Raw genomic sequence first — 26,061 nt, forward strand, 5'->3', positions numbered from 1 at the left:
ACCTACCTTCAGATAATCCATCGTTGCTTTGAATAAAACGGGATGCGCGTCATACGTGCGATTGTGTGTCTGCGCATGCGCAGTGCGGGTCTTTGGCTAGCAGGGCGGGTGCAATGATAAACCGCAGCTAGCAGCGGGCTAACATCGCCGAAAGCAGCCGCATGTCTTCTGGGTCTGAAAAAGACCGAGTGTCGAAAATACCCACCGGCTAAGGCGAGACATCTTTCGGAAAAAGGCTACAGCCTCAGCCGGGGGGGAGACAGGCACCGGTTTCCACCCACCATTGTGTTTCACACACCGGATATTGAAACGGGAAACTGGGCGCTAGCGAGCAGTGAGTGCCATGGCGCGGGACTACGATTACCTCTTCAAGCTGCTCATCATCGGCGACAGCGGTAAGGAAAGCGCGGGGATCCTGGACGGGAAACAGGCCTCTCCTAGAAAACTCGCGGCTAACTGCTAAATTACCTTGATTTGTCTTGGTTAATGTTTGGGTTAGATTTTAATTATTACTTTTAACACGTTGGTGTGAAGCAAATTTATTAAGAGACGTGTTTTATTTTATTTTTTTGTGCGATACTCCCATCGCTTGTTAGCTGCCGGCTAAGTGATGTGTACACACTCGGTGAGGCTAGTTGGCGAATGTAGTTCAAGGCGGGAAGTTTGCTGGAGAAACAAACACTGAACCGGCGATTTAAGAACAGAAAATCGGTTATAAGTAAACACGATGAATAACATGTCTTGTTATCCGGATGTTAAGCTAGTTTAGCTTTGTGCTTATAATGACTCGGGAGTGCAGTGTTCTGCGTTTGATCATGCTAGCTTGTCAGACACTATTGATTAAATACCCCGAGTTAGTTATTTCAATACGGATTGTTATATCCTTGCATTAATTGAAGTGTCATCTGTGGTCGTATTTTTTTTTTTTTAGCACAAGCAATCAGCACTCAGCCTCTCAGTAAAAGCACTCAGTAAAAGTTAAGATCTGTGTTTGTCTGTTGGTTAGTGATTAACGTTATAAAGTAATACAGCTTGGATTTACAGCACACTGGGATTTATTTTGTGTGTCCATGAATCTAAGGGTCAAATCTGAATCATCATTATGTATAAAAAAGCCCCAAATGTTTAACCTTCTGTCTCAGTTTGCCTTTAAGGCTGAATAAAAGGTTTAAAAGGTTAATTATTGATGAATGTGTTGATTCTGTCTTGTCAGTTTAATAGAATATTTTTAAATAAAAAGACAGGTACAAAATATCACATCAATATCAGAAGTAATGTTATCACTGGATTGAATTCCAAAGCCATTTTTTTATTCATTAAAGCTGAACATACACCCTGTGGCTTGTCTTTATGAGCTTCCACAAAGCTTTAAATGGTGTTTTTAAATACTGCAAGCCTGTGGTTGCATTTAAGAGACATGAGCGGTCACTGTGAACCCTAAATACATTTCCGGTTATCTTCAAGGCTCCTTTCAGCCTGTTATACTGAAAGTGAAAATGATCTCATTTTCTACATTTAGTCGTTCTGCTTCCTCCAACTTTCCCAGTTCAGTTCAGATTTGTAAATGTGTGAAAATGGGGTGAATCACGTGAGTTGGCTGCAAAAGAAACCTGCAAAATATCAACCACGATTAAGATGCACTAATTTAGCATTGAAGGCATTTTGCATCCGGATAACATTGTAACCCAGGCACTGTAATCCACAGGGGGTAAAAATGCATTGATTTGTGTGTTAATCCGAAAATAAATAGGCTTAAAAGGGGGTTGAGTGTTTGAGTCCTTGCTTTGGATCTGTGTGCATGGAGTTTGCGTGTTCTCTCAGTGCTTGGTGGCTTTCCTTAAGGTTCTCTGGTTTCCTCCCACAGTGCAAAGACATGCAGATTAGGCTAACTGGCGTTCCCAAATTGCCTGTAGTGTGAATGAGTGTGTGCATGTATTCCCTGCTATGGATCAGCATTCCGTTTAGCATTTCATGCCGAATTCTCTTGACTCCAGACCTTGCGAGACTCTGGACAGGATACACGGTATAAAAAGTGATTGAATAAATATACTAGGTAGCCAAAAGGTATTGCTCTACTACTATTTTACCTTCATATTTTTATTTTCATTCAGACCCAAGTGGACTTTGAAACAAACACCCGATATCGAATAAAACCAGACCCACCACCACTCGTCCTTTGGTACTAGTAGGCAGTGATTGATTAATAGTCAAGTCATTGGACTGCTAAATAGAAGTTCCTGAGGTCAAAACCTAATCCCAGGTTGATTTGCCAACCTGTTGAGCCCTTGAGGATGTCATCTAATCTTCAACTGGTCAGATTCATGAAAAAGATAAATGTAGGTTGCTTTGGATAAGGGCTTTTGCTGAATGCCTTAAATGTAAATCTTTTTGATTAGATTTTTTTTTAATAACAGCTTCCCATTTTTAAAATTAAAATTATTACATAAGAGTTAGCATGAATATTGATTTACATTCTGGCTTCCACAGGTGATTCATTAAAATAAAAACCACAAAAAAAACTTTTCATCAAACATTTTTTTTAAGGCATTATTGTGTGTGTGTATATATATATATATATATATATATATATATATATATATATATATATATATATATAATTTTTTTTTTTAGATTTCACATTACTAACTTTGTTTAGTGCAGATTTTATTGTTTAACATATTTGTCATGTCATGTGCCTGCAGTGCGGTACCATATGAGATAAGGCCCATAATCAGGTCATTGGGACTTTCTAGCTTGCTTGAGTTCAAGTGTCACGAGTTGCTGCAGTCCAGAGTACGATGTATGTTTAAGGATTTACAGGTCCCTCGCATTGTTTCCTGGTTAGCCGCTGTGTCGTTTTGAAACAGAAATCACGCCTTAATGTTTGTCTTTTACAAATGGCAGTGCATCCAGGTGTAGGTCACTAAGAGGCAGGTTGCTAATGCACGTCACTCTTCTCATTACTTTCCCTTTTGTGTGATTTTACCACAGGTGTCGGGAAAAGCAGTCTACTGCTAAGGTTTGCAGACAACACATTTTCAGGTAGGACCCTTTTCATAATGTGACTTTTATATAATACGTTATGTAGCCAAGTAGGGTGCTATAGTGGTTATGTAGGTCACAATTAAAGTCATTTGTAAAATTTAAACTAAACCTGAGAGTGTGATCCAGCACAATGTAGTTACTCATCCAAATCCAGAAGCATCTGTAGTATAATTGAGTTACTGGTGTCTGTTTTACAAGACAACATGTTGAGGGAAATCTGTGTAAGCTGTTTAATGGTGATGGACACAATTAAAGGGCAAGTTTTAGAGTCTGTTATTCAACTATTCAATTATTTTGTGAAATACTAGTGAATATTAAACATTACAGTATATTAAAAGAGGCAAATAGGTGACTTATTTTAAAATCTTTATTTTAACAATGAAATTAAGATTATGACAGTTTTTTTATTATTATTATTATTATAATTATTATTATTTATGCTATCCTGAGGGAACACCATCATCAGCATCACTATGATTTAAAAACTTTCAAGCTTATTGGCAAACTCTGTATTTCAGGTAGCTACATCACAACCATCGGCGTGGACTTTAAGATCCGGACGGTGGAGATAAACGGCGAGAAGGTGAAGCTGCAGATTTGGGACACAGCGGGACAGGAACGTTTCCGTACTATCACTTCAACGTAAGTAGCGTGGACTCAGGGGCCATGCCCTGACTACTGGTCTGTTTTTGCGCCATCGTCTTTTGCTTCACGTGAAGCTTGTTCGTACTTGGACACCAGTATATTATTCTCTGTTGCAATGCTTTATTATTCAGCGCAAAAAAAAATGTCCTTACTGTCTAGTTTACCATTAAGGTGCCCAGTCAGTTTACTTCCTTATTAGAAGGAATTTTATTGCACACTCATAAGTGCGTTTTAAAAAATGTACAGCGCCACCTGTTGGATTTTGGAATTAACAAAAATTTTTACGTTTGTGAAATGAAATTCACGTCTGTATCTTCTCTTCTCGTGGGCCAGTTGCGCTGAAACAAAGCCTGTTACCTCCAGCTTGAAGGAATACATCTGTTAAAAACCCTATCAAAATTCCTGTAGTTTCCTGTAGTAGAAAAATTCCAAAAAACATTTTGATGTGTTCTATTACTCATCTTACATCCATCCAATTTTTTTCCACGCAAATATCTTCAGTGTATAGACATACCAACTTTACTGTTTTATTTTTTATATATAGATTTGCTTCTTACCTCCATTTGTAGCTTTTAAGCTAAACTGAACATTGATTGATTATAAAACAATGATGAGGACGGTATAGAAGCAGGCGACTTAAGAAACACAGTGTATGAATCAAAATGAGGAATGATTCCAAATCAGTTACTTCTTTTTTCCTCGAACCACAGAAGCTGAAGTGACGTCTTTCTCTTTCATTCAGTTTAATTTGTGATGTGTCGTAAATTGTATTCAAGGCTATATCGTGATAACGAACATAGTAAGGAATAAAGTAGTACATTAGCAAGGATTAAAACTCTATCATTCTTCAATATCAGCAAACCCAGTCTATTTCATTCCTCTCATACTACATCAGTTTGCCAGGTGAATTTTAATATAAAATTAAAGTGTGACATGTTATAGTTTTTGTCTATTTACAGTTATGTTTAACATAGTTGCACAACCCTGAACTGTTAAATTGTGTTCGCATTTACGTTCTTTACAACTAATCTGGTGCTCCGTCACCTGATCTTGAAGATAATTAGACAGCGTGTTACAGGAAAATCGCTGTGGTGTGGTAATGGAATTTATTATTATTATTATTGTTTTTTAATATTGTTTTTTTGTTCTGTTTTTTTTGTGTGTAAAACTTGTAAGTTTGTCTCATAGTCCCAGTGTCCAGCTCAGTCTGGTTAATTAAAAATAGCTGTTTCAACTAATCTGGTAATTGCTAGGTCTAGTGAGTGTGTTAACTTGTTAATGCATTACAAACGCGCCAACAAGACTGAATTTGAACAGCCCTGGTTTAAGACATTAAATTTTTAAAATATTAATATATTTTTAAGCCCAAGCTCACTTTCTAATCAAGAACATTCTTGATTCTGTTTAGTCTTAACCACTTTAACAAGAATGACACTTCATCAAAGGAGAAAAAGAAGATTCATGTGTCTCACTTCCTTTTTTTCAGACAGCGTAAAACCACAAGTCTGAACTACCTTCCTTTTAGTCTATAAGTTGCCCTCCGAAGATCAAAGTATAATTCTTCATGTTGGGTGGATTGTATTTTCCATTAGTATTCAACTCAAGGTGGTCCTTGAGTTGAAGGTAACACAAACTATCAGGGAATATTCAATTAAGTTTTATATATATATATATATATATATATATATATATATATATATATATATATATATATATACACACACAGTGCTGTGCAAAAGTCTTATTGTATTCTCCACATTATATGCTGTACCAATTTTGTTATATGTTTATCATGTCTGCATAATTATAACAAAATCATTCAGTAATTCCATATATAACTTAAAAATTTATATATATATATATATATATATATATATATATATATATATATATATATATAAAATTCGAAATGTATGAGAAAATACAATTATCAGTTTGTCCCGAGGTGGCAAGCAAAAACTTCCTAAGATGGCAATAAGAAAAAACCTTGAGAGGAACCAGACTCAACAAGGAACCCATCCTCATTTGGGTGATTTCAGATAGCAGGGATTGATCTACAGTCATACTGTGTTAGGAGGTTCAGTATAACAAGAGAGGCGTTTAGGTTGACACAGTATGTATTAGTATAATATACTGTATTAATATGACTCAGTAGCTGTGCTATGTTAGTAAATATTAAATTTTTGTTTTTTTTTTACATTTCTGTTGTTAGCAAAAATGCCCAAATCCTACATTCCAAATTTTTCCATGTCCTTTCCACATTTATTATATTCTGCTAGTGTGCTCCTAATCATGTATAAAACTGCACATATTACGCAGACTGCAAAAATGTCAGCAATCTTGATCCTTCTGCTATGTGTAATCATTTTCTACATAACCGACGAGCTTGTGCGCAACCCTCATAATACACTGAGCTGTTTGCAGTAGATGGATAAGCTGAGTACTCGTTGTCGTTGTTGTTATTGAGGTTAGCTGGTATGTGGGAGCTCAGTGGTGTGGTCTGTTATTAGAGTGAATCCAAGCCTTGTCTTGCAGCCAAACAGCAATAAAACAAGAAATCCCAGTCTCAAGCAAGGCTGCTGACTTGCCATATACTAATAAGTGACTTTGTGGATGCGCACAATGACAAGTTATGTGTCAGGTCCACTGTGAAATTTCAGACATGATGGTGAACAAGGGTTCAAATGTGATCTCGCATTTTAAGGCAAGTAAAAGTGGAGCGCGGAATGACTTGAGTTTTTACAGCTCGTCTCAGGTGACCACTTCCCGTCTGTGGAAACGTTCGCAGGAAGTGATGCAGCCTCGGGTCACCTCAGCTTTCACTCCACCCATTTCCTCTCCTTAACTTGATAACAGCACGAACACCCAAAATATCTGTATGTCAGGTTCAGAATGAAAGATTTTAGATAGTTTCTTCACATTTAACATGAAAATGCACACATAATTAAACCTATATGTAGAAGTAAACAATATCTGTTTTTATCAGCCAAAATCTTCAGCTGGATTTATGTCTGTCAACTGTATGTGAAACATGGAATCATAATAATATGAGTTGTTTCGGCCATTTTTGAATGTCATATATGTGATTAAGATTCAATTCACATTTTAACATGGTCTTTTATGTGGCCATTCATGTATGCACATTCATTCACATTTCGGGACAATTTACCAGAGGTGGTTCACTCACCAGCCTGTTTTTTTAAAGGTTCAAGGAAACCAGTGAACCCAAAGGAAACCCACGTGATCATGGGAGAACCAACATACAAGACTAACTGAGCTACTACTTGTTTGAGCAGCGTACCCCGTCAATAGTAAAATTAATATCTGTGTGTATGTGTGTGTAAAATGTACACCAGTAGCAACCTAAATTTTAAACCGTTTCTCTGCAGGTATTACAGAGGCACGCATGGCGTGATAGTGGTTTATGATGTGACGAGTGCAGAGTCGTTTGTAAACGTCAAACGATGGCTTCATGAAATCAACCAGAACTGTGACGATGTTTGTCGAATATTAGGTAAGTCCTCCTTTTCATCACACAGACCACGTGTAGCATAAAATGACATTTAAAAACATGACGTCAGCATATAATTACAGCAATATTGTTTTCTTAGCTATTAATCGTCATCAATGTTAGCACTCATATCTGTTTCATAAACCCTTGTCTTTTTTTTTGATACAGTGGGTAATAAGAACGACGACCCCAACTCTAAGGTGGTGGAGACAGCAGACGCACAGAAGTTTGCAGAGCAGATGGACATCCGGCTGTTTGAAACTAGCGCTAAGGAGAACATCAACGTGGAGGATGTAAGGAAACTGTAAAAGCAGCAGGGTTTGAGCTCCAACTGTGCACAAGAGGATTTTTATCCCACTCTCTCAGACAGTTTTACTACTCCAGCAGTCATGTCCACTCAAAACTGGCTGCTGGGTCCAATTCTACCAAATGTAAATAATTTATTTATTAACTATTGAAAAGGATTTTCTTTTTCAACAAGCACAAAAAACGGACTGATTCATTTCAGCTGCTGCATTCAGGCTTTAACAACCCAGGAGGCCAGCTCAGACAAATAAAATAGAGGGGGGGGGAAAGATTCAGTCTGAATAGGAACTTAGAATTCCTAATTTAGAATGTGAGAAAGGAATTTTATGAGATAAACTTTAGCTCCATAAAGTTGTAAAGATTGGAGGCATGAACCGCAACAAAAAAGAGGGTGGGTTGTGAAAGGGAATACTAAAATAAATTTAAAAATTAGCACTTTTAAATGGGTTTGATATTGAAGATAATAATAATAAGCTTTATCAGTATAGGTTAATTCTTTTTTATTAATATTAACTAGAGGGTACCCGTGGCTCCGCCCACATGCATATAGATCTCATCCCACAGTTTAGCCTGCATGTGAACTGTGGATTGATTGCATAGTCTCACCATCATACAGTTTCAATTTCAGTCACAACTAAGTTACGTTATACAGTGGAACCTCGGATTACGAGCTTAATTTGTATACGATAGGTCTCGGCTTTACAGCTCCTCTCCTTTCAGGTTGCCAAATAAACACACAAACTCTTCTCTGTCGCGACTGTTTTCAAAGGTGAGGAGCTGTTCAATTTTTTTTTTTTTTTTTTTTTTTTTTTACTTTACAGTAGTGATCCCTTTAGTATGCGCTCACGCGAGTGTGACTAGGGATGTTCCTTGCTAATTTTTTAACCGTTTTAAAAACGGTCTCTTCGTTAATGTGTGTGTGTGTGTGTGTGTGTGCGCGCACGCACATTACACACACACACACACACAGCGCGCGCGCGCGTGTGTATTCACCCAGCAGGAGAGACGATTACCTACAATTTCGCTGCAAGAGAGAGAAAAACCGTTGGCTCACTTATGATGACGTGACGCTCGATGTTAAAACAAGAGCATGCCCGTAAACTAAGACAATGCTCGTTTTTCAAGTAAAAAATCATAAAAAATTGTTGCTCGTCTTGCGGAACACTCGTAAACCGCGTTACTCGTAATCCGAGGTTCCACTGTATATGCAAAAACAGCATGCAAACAAGTTTTATTTTTGTTTGCTGGACACACTTGCTCTGTGCTGGTCAGGGTTGCCAGGGTGTGGGAAAAAAATAATATATACACTGCTGAAACCTTTTATAATAACTCTGATAAAAACCAGCCCAAATAACGTCTGTACTACAACTCAAGTACTACAACTGTAGCTCAATTATATATGGCACATACTTTGTTTTTACTAAAATAAGCCTCTCAGCGATAGAAGAAAGAAAAAAGTCTCATGTCAGGGTCATGTCTTTTAGATCCATGATGCATAAAAATTGCACTGTATTTTCTTTGTCATATTCCAGTACATTCCAGATATCTTAGGCTGTTAATTATTGGATTTTGTAGCATCTAGCATTCAGAAATTTAACTAACTATATAGTGCATGTCTAAAAATTAGAATATTGTAAAAAAAAAAAAAAAGTGAAATGTTTTCTAGATTTAATACATGTAAAGTAAAATACTCACCGACTTAAGCAACTTGGATTATGTGCCTCTCTACTCTTCCTCCGGACACAAATAAAAAAAAAAATGACTTCCATCTGAAACGAGTATTTTGAACCACTGAGCAACAGTCCAGTTCTTTTTCTTGTCAGCCCAGATAAAAGGTCACTTCTTTGTCTCTGGTTCAGGAGTGGTTTAATGCTAGTAAATGCAACAGCCCATTTCCTGAGAACATCTGTGCATGGTGGCTCTTGATGCACTGACTCAGACACACTCCACTCCTTGTGAAGCTTTTTCCCAAGTTTTTAACTTGTCAAGTCAGTCATACATGGCAGTTATACTGTATGAATAGTAGTTTATGTAAACATTCTAATATTTTCAGATATTGGATAATTTTTTTTTTTTGGCCTGCAAGCCATAATCAGTAAAACCATAATAAAGACGTTTCAAATATTTCCCTTTACATGTAATGAATGTAGAAAATATGAGAGTTTAAAGGGAACACATTACCCTTTATCCCACAAGTCTGTGTTGCACAGATTTAGCTGAGTTCTATTAGGGTGCTTTGTTTTTGTATCTCTAATCATCTTATCTGTTTTGTTTTTTTGTCTTCTCAGATGTTCAACTGCATTACAGGGCTGGTTCTCAGGGCGAGAAAAGAGTCCATGGCCAAGCAGCAGCAGCAACAGCAGAGCGAAGTGGTCAAACTAAGCAGGAACAGCAAACGCAAGAAGAAATGCTGCTAGCGGGCCGGAGCTGTACTGCTACACTCTCCGAGCCAACTAAACACGCCACTGAACTGACAAGAGCCAGAGAACAGCCACAGAGCGCAGCAATCCGAGAGAGACGAGCCAAAATTCAATTTAAAGAGATGTATCTATATCTATAAAGAAATCTACTAATGAAATCCTTTCGGACTTTATATTTACACGCACAACAGACCTGTGCAGACTCAAACAGATTTACATGAAAACGGATTCGAGTGGCCACCACGTCCTTTCTGCAAAGGTCGAGGAAGTCCACTGCGACAATGACCTTTAAAGGGGAAGTGTTTTGTCTATAATCATGCCAGCCCTTATATAAACGCCCATTTTGAACTCTGACACATTGGTATCTCATTCGCTCATTTTCTTAAGTGTCAGAGACAAGACTGTGCCATTTGACACAAATGAGGATGACAATGATGAAGAATCACATCTTTTTTTTCTTCTTGAGAGCTCCTCATGCTTGTTTGATTTGCAGACAGCCTGGCCAGCCTTGACCACATGCTCAAATCGCCACCAATCCCTCAGAGGTTAATTCCTTTATGCTTGTTTTTTTTTTGCTTGTTTTTGTACATACTTTTTTTTTTACTAACAAAATATACCACTGTAATCAGTCGCACATTGGATTTGGTGCCACCAGCCGGACCTTTTTGCTCTAACAGTGCCGAAGGATCTTACTGAACCCCTGTGCAGCGAAAAAACGGAACTCATTTATGTAAAAGGGATAATGTATTCTGATCTATTGGGAGATTTAAATCAGTCCTCATGTGAACCATCCTTTAGATTTCAGTCGCCTGCTTTACCTGGACTCAGGTGTGATGCCAAATTGCCAAGCAGTGAGCTATCAGACATTACCAACTCCAAAAAGGATAAGGTTTGGACCTAAAGACATTTCATAGTATTAGATGAAGGTATCAGTGGTAGAGTGGTGTTTTTTTTTTTTTTGTTGTTTTTTTAAGTAGTAAGCACAGTACTACAAGGAGAAGACTGAAGTTGGGACCTGTGGGTTTGTTTATTTTATTTTTATTTTTATTTTTTTATCCTTTCAGAAAATATCATAAACAGCTGATCAAATATCGCCACATCTAGGTGAATATTTGTACATATTAAAAAAAAGATAAGATACATATTAAAATATGAAGATATATATGTCTAATCTAGGAAGCTCCTTTTGCATATTACAACAGCATAACCAGACTACAATTTGAATTCAAGGCACCGAGCTTGACAGCAATCCCAATCACGTTTAGATACACACATGTAACGGCGCGTAGGGCAGTTCAAAAACACCGTCTCGTCAAGAACCAGAACGTGAGCCGTTAAACATGCGTACGCATATCAGTATTGCAGTCTACACGATGTACATATGCGAACACGCATGTCTGTATGTAAACAACATTATGTGTGTTGTATATATGTGTAAGCTTAATGGATCTGGTGTACACTGGAAAAAAAAAGATATTTTGATATTTCGTCACTCATTCATTTTGTTCGCATTGTCACGGGTCTAACTGAGGATAATAAACATTTTAAAACAACGTTCCTGCTTGATGTTTGAAAAAACTAATAATTTTATAATAGTATGTCTTTTTCTCTCTCTTGAGGTGTTTTCTTTTCAAGTTTGTTCCTGCAAAAAATTATACTGGAGACTTATGTCCATAAGCAATAAGCGTTTTGTCAGAGACTAACATATAACTTCACCATGCAGTAAACCTATATTTCGGTGTAATTACAGTGGGATGCGTAAGTTTGGGCAGCCTTGTTAATTTTTATGATTTTCTTGTATAAATCATTAGTTGTTATATATAGGAGATATATCATATAGGAGACACAGACACAGTGATATTTGAGAAGTCAAACGAAGTTCATAGGATTTACAGAATAATTGTTGCAATAATTGTTTAAACAAAATTAGGCAGGTGCATAAATCTGGACACTCTTGTCATTTTATTGATTCCAAAATCTTTAGAACTAATTATTGGGACTCAAATTGGCTTGGTAAGCTCAGTGACCCCTGACCTCCCTGCACAACTAAATCCAATTATGATAAAGAGTATTTAAGGGGAATTGTAAGTTTTCCCTCCTCTTTAAATATCCTCTGAAGAGTAGCAACATGGGTGTCTCAAAACAACTCTCAAATGCCCTCAAAACAAAGATTGTTCACATCATGGTTTAGGGGAAGGATACAGAAAGCTGTCTCAGAGATTTCAGCTGTCTGTTTCCACAGTTAGGAACATATTGAGAAAATGGAAGACCACAGACGCAGTTCAAGTTAAGGCTCGAAGTGGCAGACCAAGAAAAATCTCGGATAAACAGAAGCGACGACTGGTGAGAACAGTCAGAGTCGACCCACAGACCAGCAACAAAGACCTACAGCATCATCTTGCTGCAGACGGAGTCACTGTGCATCGTTCAACTATTCGGCGCACTTTACACAAGGAGATGTTGTTTGCGAGAGTGATGCACAACGAGCCTTTTCTCCGCCCACAGCACAGCCAGCTTCATTTTGGAATAAGGTGCCGTGGACTGATGAAACTAAAATCGAGTTATTTGGGCATAACAAGGGGCATTATGCATGGAGGATAAAGAACACAGCATTTCAAGAAAAACACCTGCTACCTACAGTAAGATATGGTGGTGGTTCCATCATGCTGTGGGGCTGTGTGGCCAGTGCAGGGACTGGGAGTCTTGTCAAAGTTGAGGGATGCATGGATTCCACTCAATATCAGCAGATTCTGGAGACCAACGTCCAGGGATCAGTGTGAAAGCTGAAGCTGCACCGGAGCTGGATCTTTCAACAAGACAACGACCCTAAACACTGCTCAAAATCTACTAAGGCATTCATGCAGAGGAACAAGTACAACGTTCCGGAATGGCCATCTCAGTCCCCAGACCTGAATATAATTAAAAATCTCTTAAAAAGAGCTGTCCATGCTTGGAAGCCATCAAACCTGAATGAACTAGAGATGTTTTGTAAAGAGAAATGGTCCAAAATACCTTCAACCAGCATCCAGACTCTCATTGCAAGCTATAGAGTTCATTTCTTTTTTGTGGTGCCCAAATTTATGCACACTTCCTGTAAATTCTATGAACTTCGTTTGACTTCTCAAATATCACTGTGTCTGTGTGTCCTATATGATATATCCCCTATATATAACAACTAATGATTTATACAGGAAAATCATAAAGATTAACAAGGGTGCCCAAACTTATGCTTCCCGCTGTATGTAAACAAGTGCAGTCATGTAAACAGTTTAAAGTTTTTAAAATATTAATTTTTTACTTTATTGATAAGTAAAGGTTCATAGTCAGATAATTCAAGGTAATGTGCACCTTCTGACCAACCAGAGGTAAGAATTCACTGCCGCTGTAGTGTAACATGCATTTATCTTTATTACTTACACAATTGTTAAAAGTCCTGTCACAGCTAAAATAAAAGCTAAATAACAGCGGCTTCCTTTCTCCTATACAAGCTTATAATGTCTATAAAGTGTGAGTGTCTGGAAAGCCCCTCACATGAACTGAATGGAAATATTTTGGTATGTCACTTTGATCTCAGAGGTATAATTCTAGCACTTGGTTAACACTAGTCTCATAACTTGGGGTAAAAGGTCAGACATTGTGACCGTCTCTTTTCGCCACAGATCTCTGTTCACATTAACAGTAATGGGGGGGGGGGGTACTGTTTTTTTTTTTTGTCCTTATGACATAGTGGCGTAGTGGTTAGCACTGTGGCCTTCACAACTAGGGTCAAGGGTTTGAATCCCACCTTCAGGTCTGTGGACTGGAAGTTTGCATGTTCTCTCAATGCTTGATGGATGCACACAATGACCATTCTTCGTCATAAGCAGCCTGCAACTGCTTCAGAGTTACTGTAGGCCCTTTGGTAGCCTCTCTGACCAGTTTCCACCTGGCTCTATCATCTAGTTTGGAGCGACATCCTGATCCAGGGGAGGGTCTGTGTTGTACCAAATATCTTCCGCTTCATAATAATACTATGCTTTACTATGCTTCTAGGCAGTGATGAGACCTTTGAACTTTTTTTTGCATCCATCTCCTGTGCACAATTTTATCCTGGAGACCTTTTGACAGTGCCTTGCTACCCATAGTTGATTGTTTGCTTCAGTTGCACAACCAGGCTCTGAAATGCTCTAGCTTTTCATGAGAAGCTGATCAAAATGACCACGGCTGATCGGAGTTGAACTTTGTGTGCCACTAAGAAGGTGATTATGCACTGAGTAAATACAGCTGGATAAGACTTTATTTCAGGCTGCAAAGCAACAAAATGTGATTATTTTAGGGGGGGGGGGGGGGTGATTCTTTTCTATACCTACCGTCTATATATAGGGCTCCCCAAAAATATATACACACTTCAATAGTTGGTATCTTTATAGACCTTGCTTTGTGCACTGGTGCGCAGTCCTGTTGGAACAGGAAAGGGCTGTCCCTAAACTGTCCACACAAAGTTGGGAGCATGAAATTGTCCAAAATCTCTTGGTGTGCTGAAGCATTAAGAGTTCCTTTCACTGGAAGTGTAGGGGCCGAGCCCAACTGCTGAAAAACAGCCCCACACCAGTTCCAACATGACTGCACACCAGTGCAGAAAGCAAGGTCCATAAAAACACGGATGAGCGTGGGAGTCCTGACCTCAACCCGATAGAACACCTTTGGAATGAATTAGAGCAAATATGGTTCTTATTCTGATTTAAGGGTCAACCCTGTCTGCCCTCGGGGTGCCTTATCATGGGTCTGACCCTGCACTCTGACTTGAGCATCCTAACAACATGAGATACACAAAGAAAGGATTGGTAACAAATAAAATGTTCTTCTTCTTTACTGGTGGACACGCGACCTCTTTATACCATGTACTGCAGACACTGTGATTTCGTTCTTTTTTAAATATGTAAAACATATATAGAGTCCAGGTATTCTCTGATAGTGATGAGTTCAGTGCCTTTTTTTTCTCTCCCACATGACCTCTTGTTTGGTCCATCTTGCTTATGTATTCAGTAGCGATCCTTGCTCTAGTTGTACTCATTTGTCCCTCCTGCTGGCAGGGTGACCCAGACTCGTGTTAGCGTGACAGCTCCATCTGCTGCTCTAATGTAGCTGTGAGCATCTTCGTTTGGCCTTTAGCATTCACCTCAGAGCTGCATGACTGTGGCTGTTTAGTCAAGCTGTAGGATGATTATCGTCGACACATTTTCTGTCTTTGAATGTGACTCAGTGAAGCCCGATTTGCTTTATATCATGATTTTCCCTCATAGTCCAATATATCTTTTTTTTTTCCCAAGAAAATAAATAGCTGATTAGGTTGCAGTAGGCACAAAAAATGTTGTTTAAGAAAAATACATTTAGATTTGATGTATGGTCATGATTTCATCTTAAGAAAAACATTTTGTCTGAGGAGTGCTCAGACGCAGGCAGCATTTTTCTAAACTTCCTTCTTGTCTCTCGCCCTCATCCGAGTGTTCTTGTTTCCGAGACAACTCTGCAGAGCTGTTGCCATGGCATTTATGGCCATCACCACGGAAACAGGATCCCAGCAGAACCCTGGTTTTACAGGGAAAGACTAATCAATGCATGTCACACTGGTGAACCTTAAGGCTGTGGATAGAACAGGACAAAAGCTGCACCCTTCAATGCAACTATTAGATGGACTTTTGTGTCCTTGGCTTTAGAAGTGGGAAAGAGGGATGTTACAAGAAATAGAAAAAGAAATTAAATATAAGGTGTCAGAGCATCAATGTCCACATGGGTTTCTTCCTACCGTCCAAGAACATGCCATGTGTGCATGACGTCCTGTGATGTCCTGTGATGTCCTGTGAACATCCCATTAGGACTGGATTCACTCCTCATGCAAAGAGTTTCCTGGACAGCCTCTGGATCCACCTGCGACTCTGACCAGGATAAGTGTATTACTAAAAATCAATAATGAAACCTTTTCTTTATAGGGGACTAAAAGACTCCCTTTTTTTTGGTGGTAAAGGTCGAGAAGTATCAATAATTGGGATCAATAATGTTTTATATGCTATGGAATAACTTTATAGTATCAGTCTTATCCATATAATAAATCCATATAAATGAAATAAATATTCATTTATCTATATTCTATACCGCTTATCCAGCACAGGGTCAGGGGGTACCTAGAGCCTATCTCAGGAGGCAGCGTACACCTTGGAAGGGGTGCCAATCCATCCAAGGGCACACACACACACACTACAGGCAATTTGGGAACGGCATTTAGCACTCTGGCCACGCACTACCAGGGTTGAGGTTCGAGTCTCGCCTTTAGGTCTGTATTTATATATGAGTTTGCATGTTCTCCCTGTGCTTGGTGGGTTTCCTCTAGGTATTTTGTCTTACTCCCACAGTCCAGTAATATGCATATTATGCTAATTGACGTTTCCAAATTGTCCATAGCGTGTGAGTGTGTACATGCTTGTGCACTGAGATGGACTGGCCCGGAGTGTATCACGCCTTGTGTCCCATGTCCACTGAGATATGCTGATATAGGAGATATGCTGATATAGGCTTCCTCTCATGACTATACCCAGGAAAAAAAGTGGTATAGATAAATGAGTTAATAAGTGAGGGAGTTCACTTTTTAACTTTGGTTTGGAGAGGCTTTTCAGACATATTTAGGGTTCTTGGCTTTGAGCCATTTCAGTGCAGCTTTTTGCCAATTAGTGCTAGAAACCTGTAAATATTCAAAGCTGAGTTAAGTTGTGCTAATAAACTTTATTAAACTAGATTTCCCCCCTTACTTAGGATTCTCTTTATTAGCTCTCCTGCACAACAATCACCCAAGTCCTGTTTTAAGTTATTTTAGAGAGGGATCTGTGAAAATAGCCATGATTATTGAAACTGAGTTTTAGTAGACAAAAAACTCAGTTTCAATAATATAAAATAATAATAAAATATGCAATAATCAATAATAAAAATGTGCTTTTATATGACAACCTGGCAGCACGGTGGCTTAGTTGGTAGACCTGTCTCCGTGCACCTCTGGGATATGGGTTCAATTCCCACCTCAGGGTCTGTGTGTGTGGAGTTTGCATTTTCTCCCTGTGCTTGGTGGGTTTCCTCTGGGTACTCTGGTTTCCTCCTACAATCCAAAGACATGCAGATTAGGATTTTAAGCATTCCCAAATTACCCATAGTGTATAAATGACGATTGAGTGCTGGGGTGGCAACCTGTCCCCTTAAGTTAATGCCACAGAAACAATGGATATATCATGCTCTTATATTTATTATCAAGTTATTATAGTTATTAGCTGGTTTGAGTGTTTGCTTGAGCTGCATGGGGTTTAACAACGTCCAAATGCCAACCTAGATCTGAGGTTTTCTATTGGCCAAGATTTAATTTGCATGGCTCGAAAACCCATTCTTTGTGATGACACAATTTTATTTCAGAAGCTTTGAACGTGACCGCTGGGGGTGCGGTGGCTTAGTGGGTAGCACTGTCGCCTTGCACCTGGACCTGGACCCTGTGCATGGAGTTTGCATGTTCTCGCTGTGCTTGGTGGGTTTCCTTCAGGTACTCTGGTTACCTCCAACAGTCATGCAGATTAGGCTGATTGGCGTTCTATAGTGTGTATGAGTGTGTGCTCTGGATGATGACACCCATTGGCACCCTGTACCTTGTGCCCTGTGTCTCCTAAAATATCTAAAAACAGTGAACGAATGAGTCAGTAAGTAAGAGTGTGAAACGTGAGCGCGTGCTGTGGGACAGCAGGAGGAGCCAAGGTGCCCGTGACGTCATTTCCCTTTAAGCCAATGAGCTGTTTAGGAGCGCGCGCAAAATTTGAAAGTCACCCGGAAGTGACACGGCATTCCGCAGGAGTAATGGTTAAGGATTGTTTTAAACAACTACGCGTTGATATTTTCTTTAAATATTAAAACACTAAACTCTTATATGTATTTGGTAAGTATTTATTCAAGTTTATTTAAGCGTGAGCGGAATATTTGTTGACCTTTTCACTTTTGCTCGGTACAACAATAAGATCCAGCCTGTTGACTCTGAGCGACTTCAGCGCTAATTCTGTTTATTTGTTTACTTATTTATCTTAGCCAAGTCAATATGTGGTGCGTTTACTATAAAATGCTGTTTAATTGAATACGTGTCTACATGAGGCTTGGAGTTGAGTTGTTATTGTGGTGGTTCATATAATTACTCACTAATGGCTGCATGTTGACCGTTAGCGCTGCTCACTTCAGTCTAAACCCTCCTTGTCTGTTCTGTAATACACACTGTGTCTACAGGCTGGACAGTGAAAGACAAACACTTTTCCTATTGAATTAGTATAAATTCGCACTCATATTTACACCCCATCATGTCTGTGTGGGACTCATTTAACTGAGGTCCATCTGACATGTAATCTCCTTTTATTATAACTTATTTTAAACTAACCTTTTAAAAAATATTATAAGTGCAGTAAGGATTTTTCTAATTAATTGCTTTTATATTGGTGGCACTGTGTGGCTAAGTGGTTAGCACTGTCACCTAAGGGTCCTGGTTTGATTCCTATCTTGGGATCTGTTTGAAATAGAATTTGCATGTTCTCCTCTTCTGCTTGGTGAGTTTCCTCCGGATGCTCCGGTTTCCTTCTACAGTCTAAAAACATCCAGATTAGGCTAATTGATGTTCCCAAAATTTCCTGTACTGTGTGAATGAACGTGTGCTTCTGTCCAGGGTGTACACTGCCTTGTGCCCAAAGTCCCCTGGGATAGGTTGTAGGTCCGCCACGACCCTGTATACAGGATAAGCAGTATAGACGAAGAATGAATGAATGAATAAATACAGTACACAGATTGAGTTAATGAACGTTTCAAAAATAAAATTGTGTACAGCTTTTTAAAAGTATAATATATTTGTTTACTATTTCCTTGGCACTGAGGTGTAGTGGGTAGCACTGACGCCTTGCACCTCGAGGGTCCAGGTTTGATTCCCGTCTCTGTGTGCATGGAGTTTGCATCTTCTTTCCGTGCTTGGTGGGTTTCCTCCGGATGCTCTGGTTTCCTCTCAGTTCAAAGCAGATTAGGCTAATAGTACAAGCATTTTGCCTGTAGTACAAGAACTAGATGGACTACAGAGGTACCTGGATGGATGGATTGATGGATACGTTTATATTTTAACACTAAAACAACAGAGCCACATGAATATATAGTTGATATCCACAGCAGACATTTAAACACATTAAGCAATATATTGATGAAACGGTGACCAAGGACAAGGCAGTCAATAGAAAAAATATGGAAAAATAAAAAGAACTTAAGTCAGAACAGAGGTCTTAAAATAATTCCCACAAAGGGGCAAATATCCACCCGGTTTGTTTTGTCATGTATAAGTTTTTTTCTGTAGGGAGCAGATTAGCCACTTGTGCCAAACACATATTCAGAGTTGGTACATGAGATGATGACCATAAAATAAGCATGTATTTCTTCGATAGAAAAGTAATTAAATTTAATAAACACTGCAAGTCACAAGAAAGATCTAGTAATGTTTTACAATGGAACAAATATATATAGGTGGAGACAAAGTACATTTTCTAGCCATTTTTTTCTGAACCATTTCATTTACCTAATACCCAAAATGTTTTTAATTAATTAATTTAATTTATTTTTTTTTTATTTAAAGCACAGCTGATATAATGGTGTGCTTTGGCATACTGGAGTAAAATATGAACTGTATATGAATTTAAAGCTTTGTTCATGCATAGAGCTTGAATTGATTTATGAAAACCACTTCACATATAGAGAGCCAATTTCCATCAGTAAATGACTGACACATATCCCTTTCCCAGATCTTTCTTAGAAGATTAAAATGTAATGAGGCTTTTGAACAAGGATCCATACAGATTGAAAATCTGACCCTTTGGATACTCTGGTAGAAGGAAACTGTAAACTTTTAAAGATGTACCTTGTAAACTAAATGTATTCACCATAAAGAAATCATTGGTACACAAAAAGGGACAAGGGAAATAAACTGATTAATAGCCTTCAGAAGTCAGGTAATGAAGTTAATTTCATACAATTTCATAAATTTATGTATGTCATATGTTTTTTTGTCATTGTAATGAATGCCAACTGATTTCTATATTCCCCTTTAGCAATGTTGAAGTTTAAATATGGAGGACATGGCAGCGTTAAAGATCTGGCCTCAGTGGAGCCCATCACAAGCCGCTGCTCGAGACTTAACCAGATCTTACAGGTAAAGTTAAAGGAAATTTGTATTTACTATTTGTTTTTTTGCTAGTTTAATCTTGTATGACCAAGCAGATTTAAAAAATGAAAACCACAATGCTGAGATTAAAAGTGTCACCACTGTACTTCTGTTTGTGTAAGGGGTTATTATTATAATAATTATTATTATTAAAACTAACAGCCATGTGTGTCTGTGTGTGTCTGTGTGGTTGCCCCATGATGGATTATTGGCACCCTGTCCAGGGTGTTCCCTGTCCTGTGTCCAAAATCTCTTAGGATAGGCTCCAGGCCTGCAGCCCTGTAACAATTTAGATTATATAGAAAATGAATGAAGGAACAGTCATATTAGGCTTTTAGACTTTTTTGGAAACCAACAATAAGCATTCAGTACATTTAAAAAGTGACATCCTTTAATGCATATAACATTTGGTAATTCCAAAATTTTTGTGGGGGTTTTGGTATACATCTATAATTTTTTTCTGTACCATCTATTAATCTATCTATCAGTTACAATGGTTGGCTGGAATGATTTCATATCATAAGTTATTGCCGTAAGAGGAAATTACGTTCCTGAACACAAGAGCAAGCGAATTATACACACACACACACGAGATGCGATTTGAACCCACCCCCAATACTAGAGCTATGAAGTGATGGTGCTAATTGCTAAATCGCTGTAGTAGCCGTAGAAGTAAATTATTGAAAACATAAAATGTTTGTGTAAATTTCCACAGTTTGTCTACACTCCTACACTCCCATGCCTATTTGATCTTCCTAAACTTTAAAGTATGGCTATTCCCATATGCTTTGTTTCCTGGTGAACTTTAGATTCATAATTCTTTTTCAATTTTAAACCATTTGCTTTATGATTCATGCTCAGGAAATTTGACATTATTACACGTATTCATTATTATTATTATTATTATTATTATTTCTTACTTATTATTATTTAAAAGGATATATAACTGATAAAAAGGTTGATGATTGCTGGATTTGTGTTAGACTTTATATGAAAAAATAAAATAAATATATTTATTATAAATAAATAAATTAATAAATGAACAGCCTATGGTGTTGTCTGAAAACTCTAAATAATTATTTAAAACCAATCAATTATGCAGACAGAACGTTATATAAAATAATTGCAGTTTTGAAAAAATTTGCTTAAGTTTGCACCTTTTTATTATCTTTTTTATTTACCAAAATGTATTCTTTTTCTCAAAATGTGGTCAGTCAAGCATAGAAAAGGGGGCCAGGATTTTTCAATTTAGTGTTAGTGTTAGAACTCACAATTCACCAATATAAAAGTTATAATATAGATGTAGAGTAATAATAGAGATGTTAATATAGTTAAACTTGAAATAAATTGAGCTTATTTTTCATGTCTTCTGTTGGAGAAAATGTAAGAATTGAAAGCTGTTTGACTCATAAATATTAGTGTTCATATATTATGGTACATACATAAATAGCATTAATAACATTAAAATGTAAAAAGTTTTAATTATGTTCTTAGATTTGTGCTTGGACAATCAGTGGAGTTATTTTATAGTTTAAGAATCCCTTGCCTTATCAAGCAAAGGTTATCATTTTTGATGGTTTATGGATAAAAAAAGGAAAATCACTGTCTTAAGGCTTTGTCTGTAAATAAAAAGTTCCAAGTTAAATTAAACTTTAATCTTGCACCATATAGCAAACCAAAGCAAAAGTCAAAATCAGTATTAAAGCATTTTGCTATTAGAAAGGCTTAACTTCAGTTATAGACTGTGTTTATCAGTGGTAGAACAAATGTCCTGGGGTATTTACTGGGAGTTTGGAGGCAGTTATAAAGGCAGAGAAATCGTGTCCCTGCTAATCACACATGCATTACAGACTCAATATAAAGAGATTAATCTGCCCTGCCTCTGTTTGTTGTATGAGATTGTGTTTGTGTGATGTTTTTTTCTAGGGAAAAAGCAGTGCGTACGGCTCGGCCGGAGGAAGCGAATTGAAGAGGGAGACCCTGCTGGAGGCTTTGCTTCTGCTCTACCATGAATGCAGCTCTCCAGAGCTCATGAAGATCAAGCATGTCGCCAGATTTGTCAACAAATGTACTTCCTCACTGCAGTGCTGCTAATAGCCAATACGTTATGAATTAGTCAAAGCTAGTGCATGCTTGCATTCATTTTTTTATTGATTATTATATTGTAAATTATTCATATCGGATCAAGTTCCAGAGAGATTTTCATGTCAAATCGTTTTATGTGTGTCAGTCTCAGACGTGGTGGCAGAGCTCCAGCAGCTGCAGCCGTCGAAGAAAGATTTCGAGGTGCGCGGAGTGGTGGGTCGTGGCCGCTTCGCTGAGGTGCAGGTGGTGAAAGAGAAGGCCACAGGTGACGTCTATGCCATGAAGGTGATGGACAAGGACTGTCTGCGCACACAGGACAATGTGAGTCGTCGTCGCACTACTTAATCGGCATGTAGATAAAACTGAACATTTTTTAATTGGTTAATAAATGACTCATTGATGTGATGATTTGCTCATTGAGTACATTCAGGTCATCAGCTGACTTCATTTTATTGTTACATAACATTTGTGGAGTCTAGACCTGACCAACTGACACAACCCCAGATCATAACACTCTCCAGAACACTGCCTCCAGAAGCTTGTACGGTGTGCACTATGTATGATGGTTGCATCAATTCATGCGCTTCCCTTCTTACCCTGACACTCCCATTGCTGTAAAATAGGATCAATCTGAACTCATCAGACCACATGACATTTTTTCATTGCTCCAAAGTCCAATCTTTATGCTTCCTAACAAATTCAAGCTTTTTTAATTTTTTTTTAATTAATTTTACTAACAAGTGATTTTCTTGTGGCAACACAGCTGTTCTCATTTAAAGTTCTTATCACATTATGTATGTGTGCACATGTGTGAGAAATGCTCTTACTTTCACCATTAAACAGAGCTATTTTACTCAAAGTCAACAGTTCAGCACTATTATTCCAGGTTTTAAGTAATGTGTTCAAGGGTTCTTAATCCAGTTTCAGTAACTCTTCAGTGCTCTTGCTGCAGCAGAATATTTTTAACCGTTTTTTGGCCAGGCAGTGTTTATACAGTACCAGTCAAAAGTTAGTCTCTCATGAAGAACTTCTCAGGAAAGCAAGATCATAACTTACCTCTGCTGGAAAACTTTTTATTTATTTTTTTTTACTTTTTGTCGTTTTAGCATACTCTATTTTAACTAAGGCAAGTATTGGCTCAATCAGCTGTGATTTAATTTTCTGTTTCTCCTTTAGGTGGCGTTCTATGAAGAAGAGCGGGCCATTCTGGCTCTCAGCACCAGTCCCTGGATTCCACAGCTCCAGCATGCCTTTCAAGACCAGGATAATGTCTACCTGGTAAGAGATAAAGCTGAATTAGATTGTTAGATGAGTTGACTTTAAATCCTTGGGGTGTTTTCTAACTTGAGTTTGAATTATTTTGTCCAACTGCTGCAAACGCCGGGTGCGGTGCCCCGGGAATTCATCACTGAGCTTATGATGAACTCTGGGAAGGGGCGCACTGTGTGGGAAAGGAAGCCAATACCCCCCCCCCCCCCCCCAAACCAAAAAAACAAAACAAAACTATATGGCTTGTTATAATTGTCATGTGACTTCCTGTTTCAAGCTTTACAATGGTGAGGAATGCTGCATGCTGTACTGTGAGTGAAGTGTGCACTCAGGCAAAGAGAGCATTCAAGTTATCACTAAAATGTGTGTTTTTTTTTTTTTTTTTGCTTATAGGTTATAAACAGTATTTATAAAAGGCTGAACCTTTAAACAGTTTAGAGCAAATTGTAAAAAAAAAGTATTAAGAGATCTTATACATTACTTAAGTAAAGACTAATGAGACCATTTTCTGTATGTTGTAAAAGTGCACAATCGATCTGAGCTTGTAATGTAATTTTCCTTATATACTTTTTTTTTTTTTTTTTTTAGTTTAAATTGTTTTTAAAAAGTTAAAGGACATTATAAATATAGATCTACAGGTTGTCCCAAAAATCTCCATCCACATAGAAAATGTACACTTTTTAGTAAAAAGTTATTTGCAAAACGTTCTTTTTTCCCTCACAGAATTGTCTGTTCTAATTATCATGTCAACAATCATCAAATTTGATGATTCGGTTGACATTTTTCTGGTCTGAAAATGAGCTCGGCTCTTGACCTGGATCAGAGCTGCTTACGACTGATTGTTTTTTTCCCTCTAAAAGGTGATGCACATAACAACAGTTTGACTCATTTTGCCTCCCGGCCAGTATGAAGCATTACAAATTTAACATTACAAAGACCTTTTTTGCATAATGCAGGGAATAAGGCAAGCATTAGTGACACATCATCCATAGAAATGCTGTGTTTTTGTGTTCGTGATGAGATCCTGCTTCTCATACAAACACCTGGAGGTCAGTTTGGGTGGAATGAATTAGTGTCATGGAAAGTGATGAGGAGTGATATTTTCATGTTCCGGTTCTGTTTTCAGCTAAATCAGAGGGCTGTAACAAAACCGACTCAGACGCAATTGCCCCTCTGTGCTCATTTCTGTTGAGTCACATTGACCCAGAACACAACAATAAAAGCTGTTAGCTCTCTTACTGGAATTCGATACCGAGAAATTAAAAAAGCTGTCGGTTTATTTCTGAGAAGCACGTTAATACAAGGGATCAAGCCAGGATTTTGATGATAACAGAATACAGTAATGGGAGTAAAAACGGCATTTATTTCTCAATATAATCCTGTTATACTAATGCATTTAATCCCAGAGTTTCACCAGGCCCTCGAACTATAAAGGTAAAAAGTTTTGTCAGTACACCAGAGCTATGACTGGACTGTTTCACTGATGAAGTTCTGGCCTCCCAGGAACTTCTTTAATGGACCAAACATCTGGAAATGGCTTTAAATCAGGTCAGGACTGTATGGAGGATTTGCCAATAACTTTTAGCTGAGTGTCTGTGATGTGCAACTGGTGCAAATGGTTGTGTGTACAGTTACCACAGACAGATGTGTCTCTTTTCTCTGGCTCTAAGCCAGACGTACGCGTGTTCATATAACGTTTACACCATTTAAATGTTTTACTGCAGCTAAGAGTCTCATGACCATACTGTGCTCAAAATCTTCTGTAAACGGCTACTGGTGTTATGCGTTCATTCATGAAAAATGTCATCACAAGTCCAGGTTTGATTTGAACACTCTTAGCACTTATTATGCATCATCATGCTGATCTTCCCTTTGTCCTTTTTGTCAGTTTGATCTTAATGGTGGCCAAAGAGCATAATGTCATTAACTACATGAGTATAAATGTTAAAAAGAAAAGGCACCCTGTGTGTGGAATATTCATAGTGTAGCTTCTCATCTGTTCTCATGCTTAGTATAACCACTAGAGGGACTCTTAACCATTTTGGTCCTATTATAAACACACATAAAAATTTCTTTTTATCCAGATTCCTTGCACACAAACATTTGATTAGAGAGTAAAAGGGTTTCCCTGATTTTTTTTTTTTTTTTTTTTTACAGAAGAAATGGTTTCTCTTTACTTAACTAGAGAGAGTAGAGATTCCTAAATGTATTATAGTTTCTTTCTCAAAAGATTATATTTAACTTTATAATAGGCTTAGGACGAAAAGAACCTCAGTAAAGTGTAAAAGGTGGGGCTGCCAGATCCTGCATTCTAATTTAAATTTTATTAAATATTTATTCTTTACTCTTCTTAAACTCAATTATTTATGAGCTTATCATTTAGTGCTGCAAAGTCACTAGCAGAAGTGGTACTCTTAGATTTATTTTAATTAAAACATAATAAAATTTTCTAGTTCAAGGTTTTATGGTATGGGTCAAGTGTACATGTATTGGGTGTAAAAAAAAAAAAAAAAAAAAAAATATATATATATATATATATA

The 26,061-nt window shown here is 37.8% G+C and overlaps 2 protein-coding genes across 6 annotated transcripts in view; both read left to right on the plus strand.

Moving 5' to 3' along the window:
* Nucleotides 1-102: 102 nt before the first annotated feature.
* rab35a (RAB35, member RAS oncogene family a) lies at nt 103-11,480 on the plus strand. The gene is made up of 6 exons (XM_053485779.1): nt 103-395; nt 2,992-3,042; nt 3,564-3,687; nt 7,080-7,204; nt 7,370-7,494; nt 9,796-11,480. Exons 1-6 carry the CDS (start codon nt 344-346, stop codon nt 9,922-9,924), a joined length of 606 nt encoding a protein of 201 aa, XP_053341754.1. The 5' UTR covers nt 103-343; the 3' UTR covers nt 9,925-11,480.
* A 6,268-nt stretch (nt 11,481-17,748) lies between these two features.
* Nucleotides 17,749-26,061, plus strand: part of cita (citron rho-interacting serine/threonine kinase a) — a 97,597-nt gene continuing 89,284 nt past the window's right edge. For all 5 annotated transcript variants that reach the window (XM_053485550.1, XM_053485552.1, XM_053485551.1 and 2 more), the window contains exons 1-6: nt 17,749-17,869; nt 19,749-19,955; nt 20,055-20,155; nt 22,094-22,235; nt 22,398-22,573; nt 23,429-23,530. In XM_053485550.1, the coding sequence (XP_053341525.1) occupies nt 20,057-20,155; nt 22,094-22,235; nt 22,398-22,573; nt 23,429-23,530 (519 nt within the window). In that variant the 5' untranslated portion in view covers nt 17,749-17,869; nt 19,749-19,955; nt 20,055-20,056. The remainder of the gene's footprint in view (nt 17,870-19,748; nt 19,956-20,054; nt 20,156-22,093; nt 22,236-22,397; nt 22,574-23,428; nt 23,531-26,061) is intronic.

The sequence above is a fragment of the Clarias gariepinus genome, chromosome 24 (assembly GCF_024256425.1).
Source record: "Clarias gariepinus isolate MV-2021 ecotype Netherlands chromosome 24, CGAR_prim_01v2, whole genome shotgun sequence".
In the NCBI taxonomy this organism is placed as follows: Eukaryota; Metazoa; Chordata; class Actinopteri; order Siluriformes; family Clariidae; genus Clarias; species Clarias gariepinus.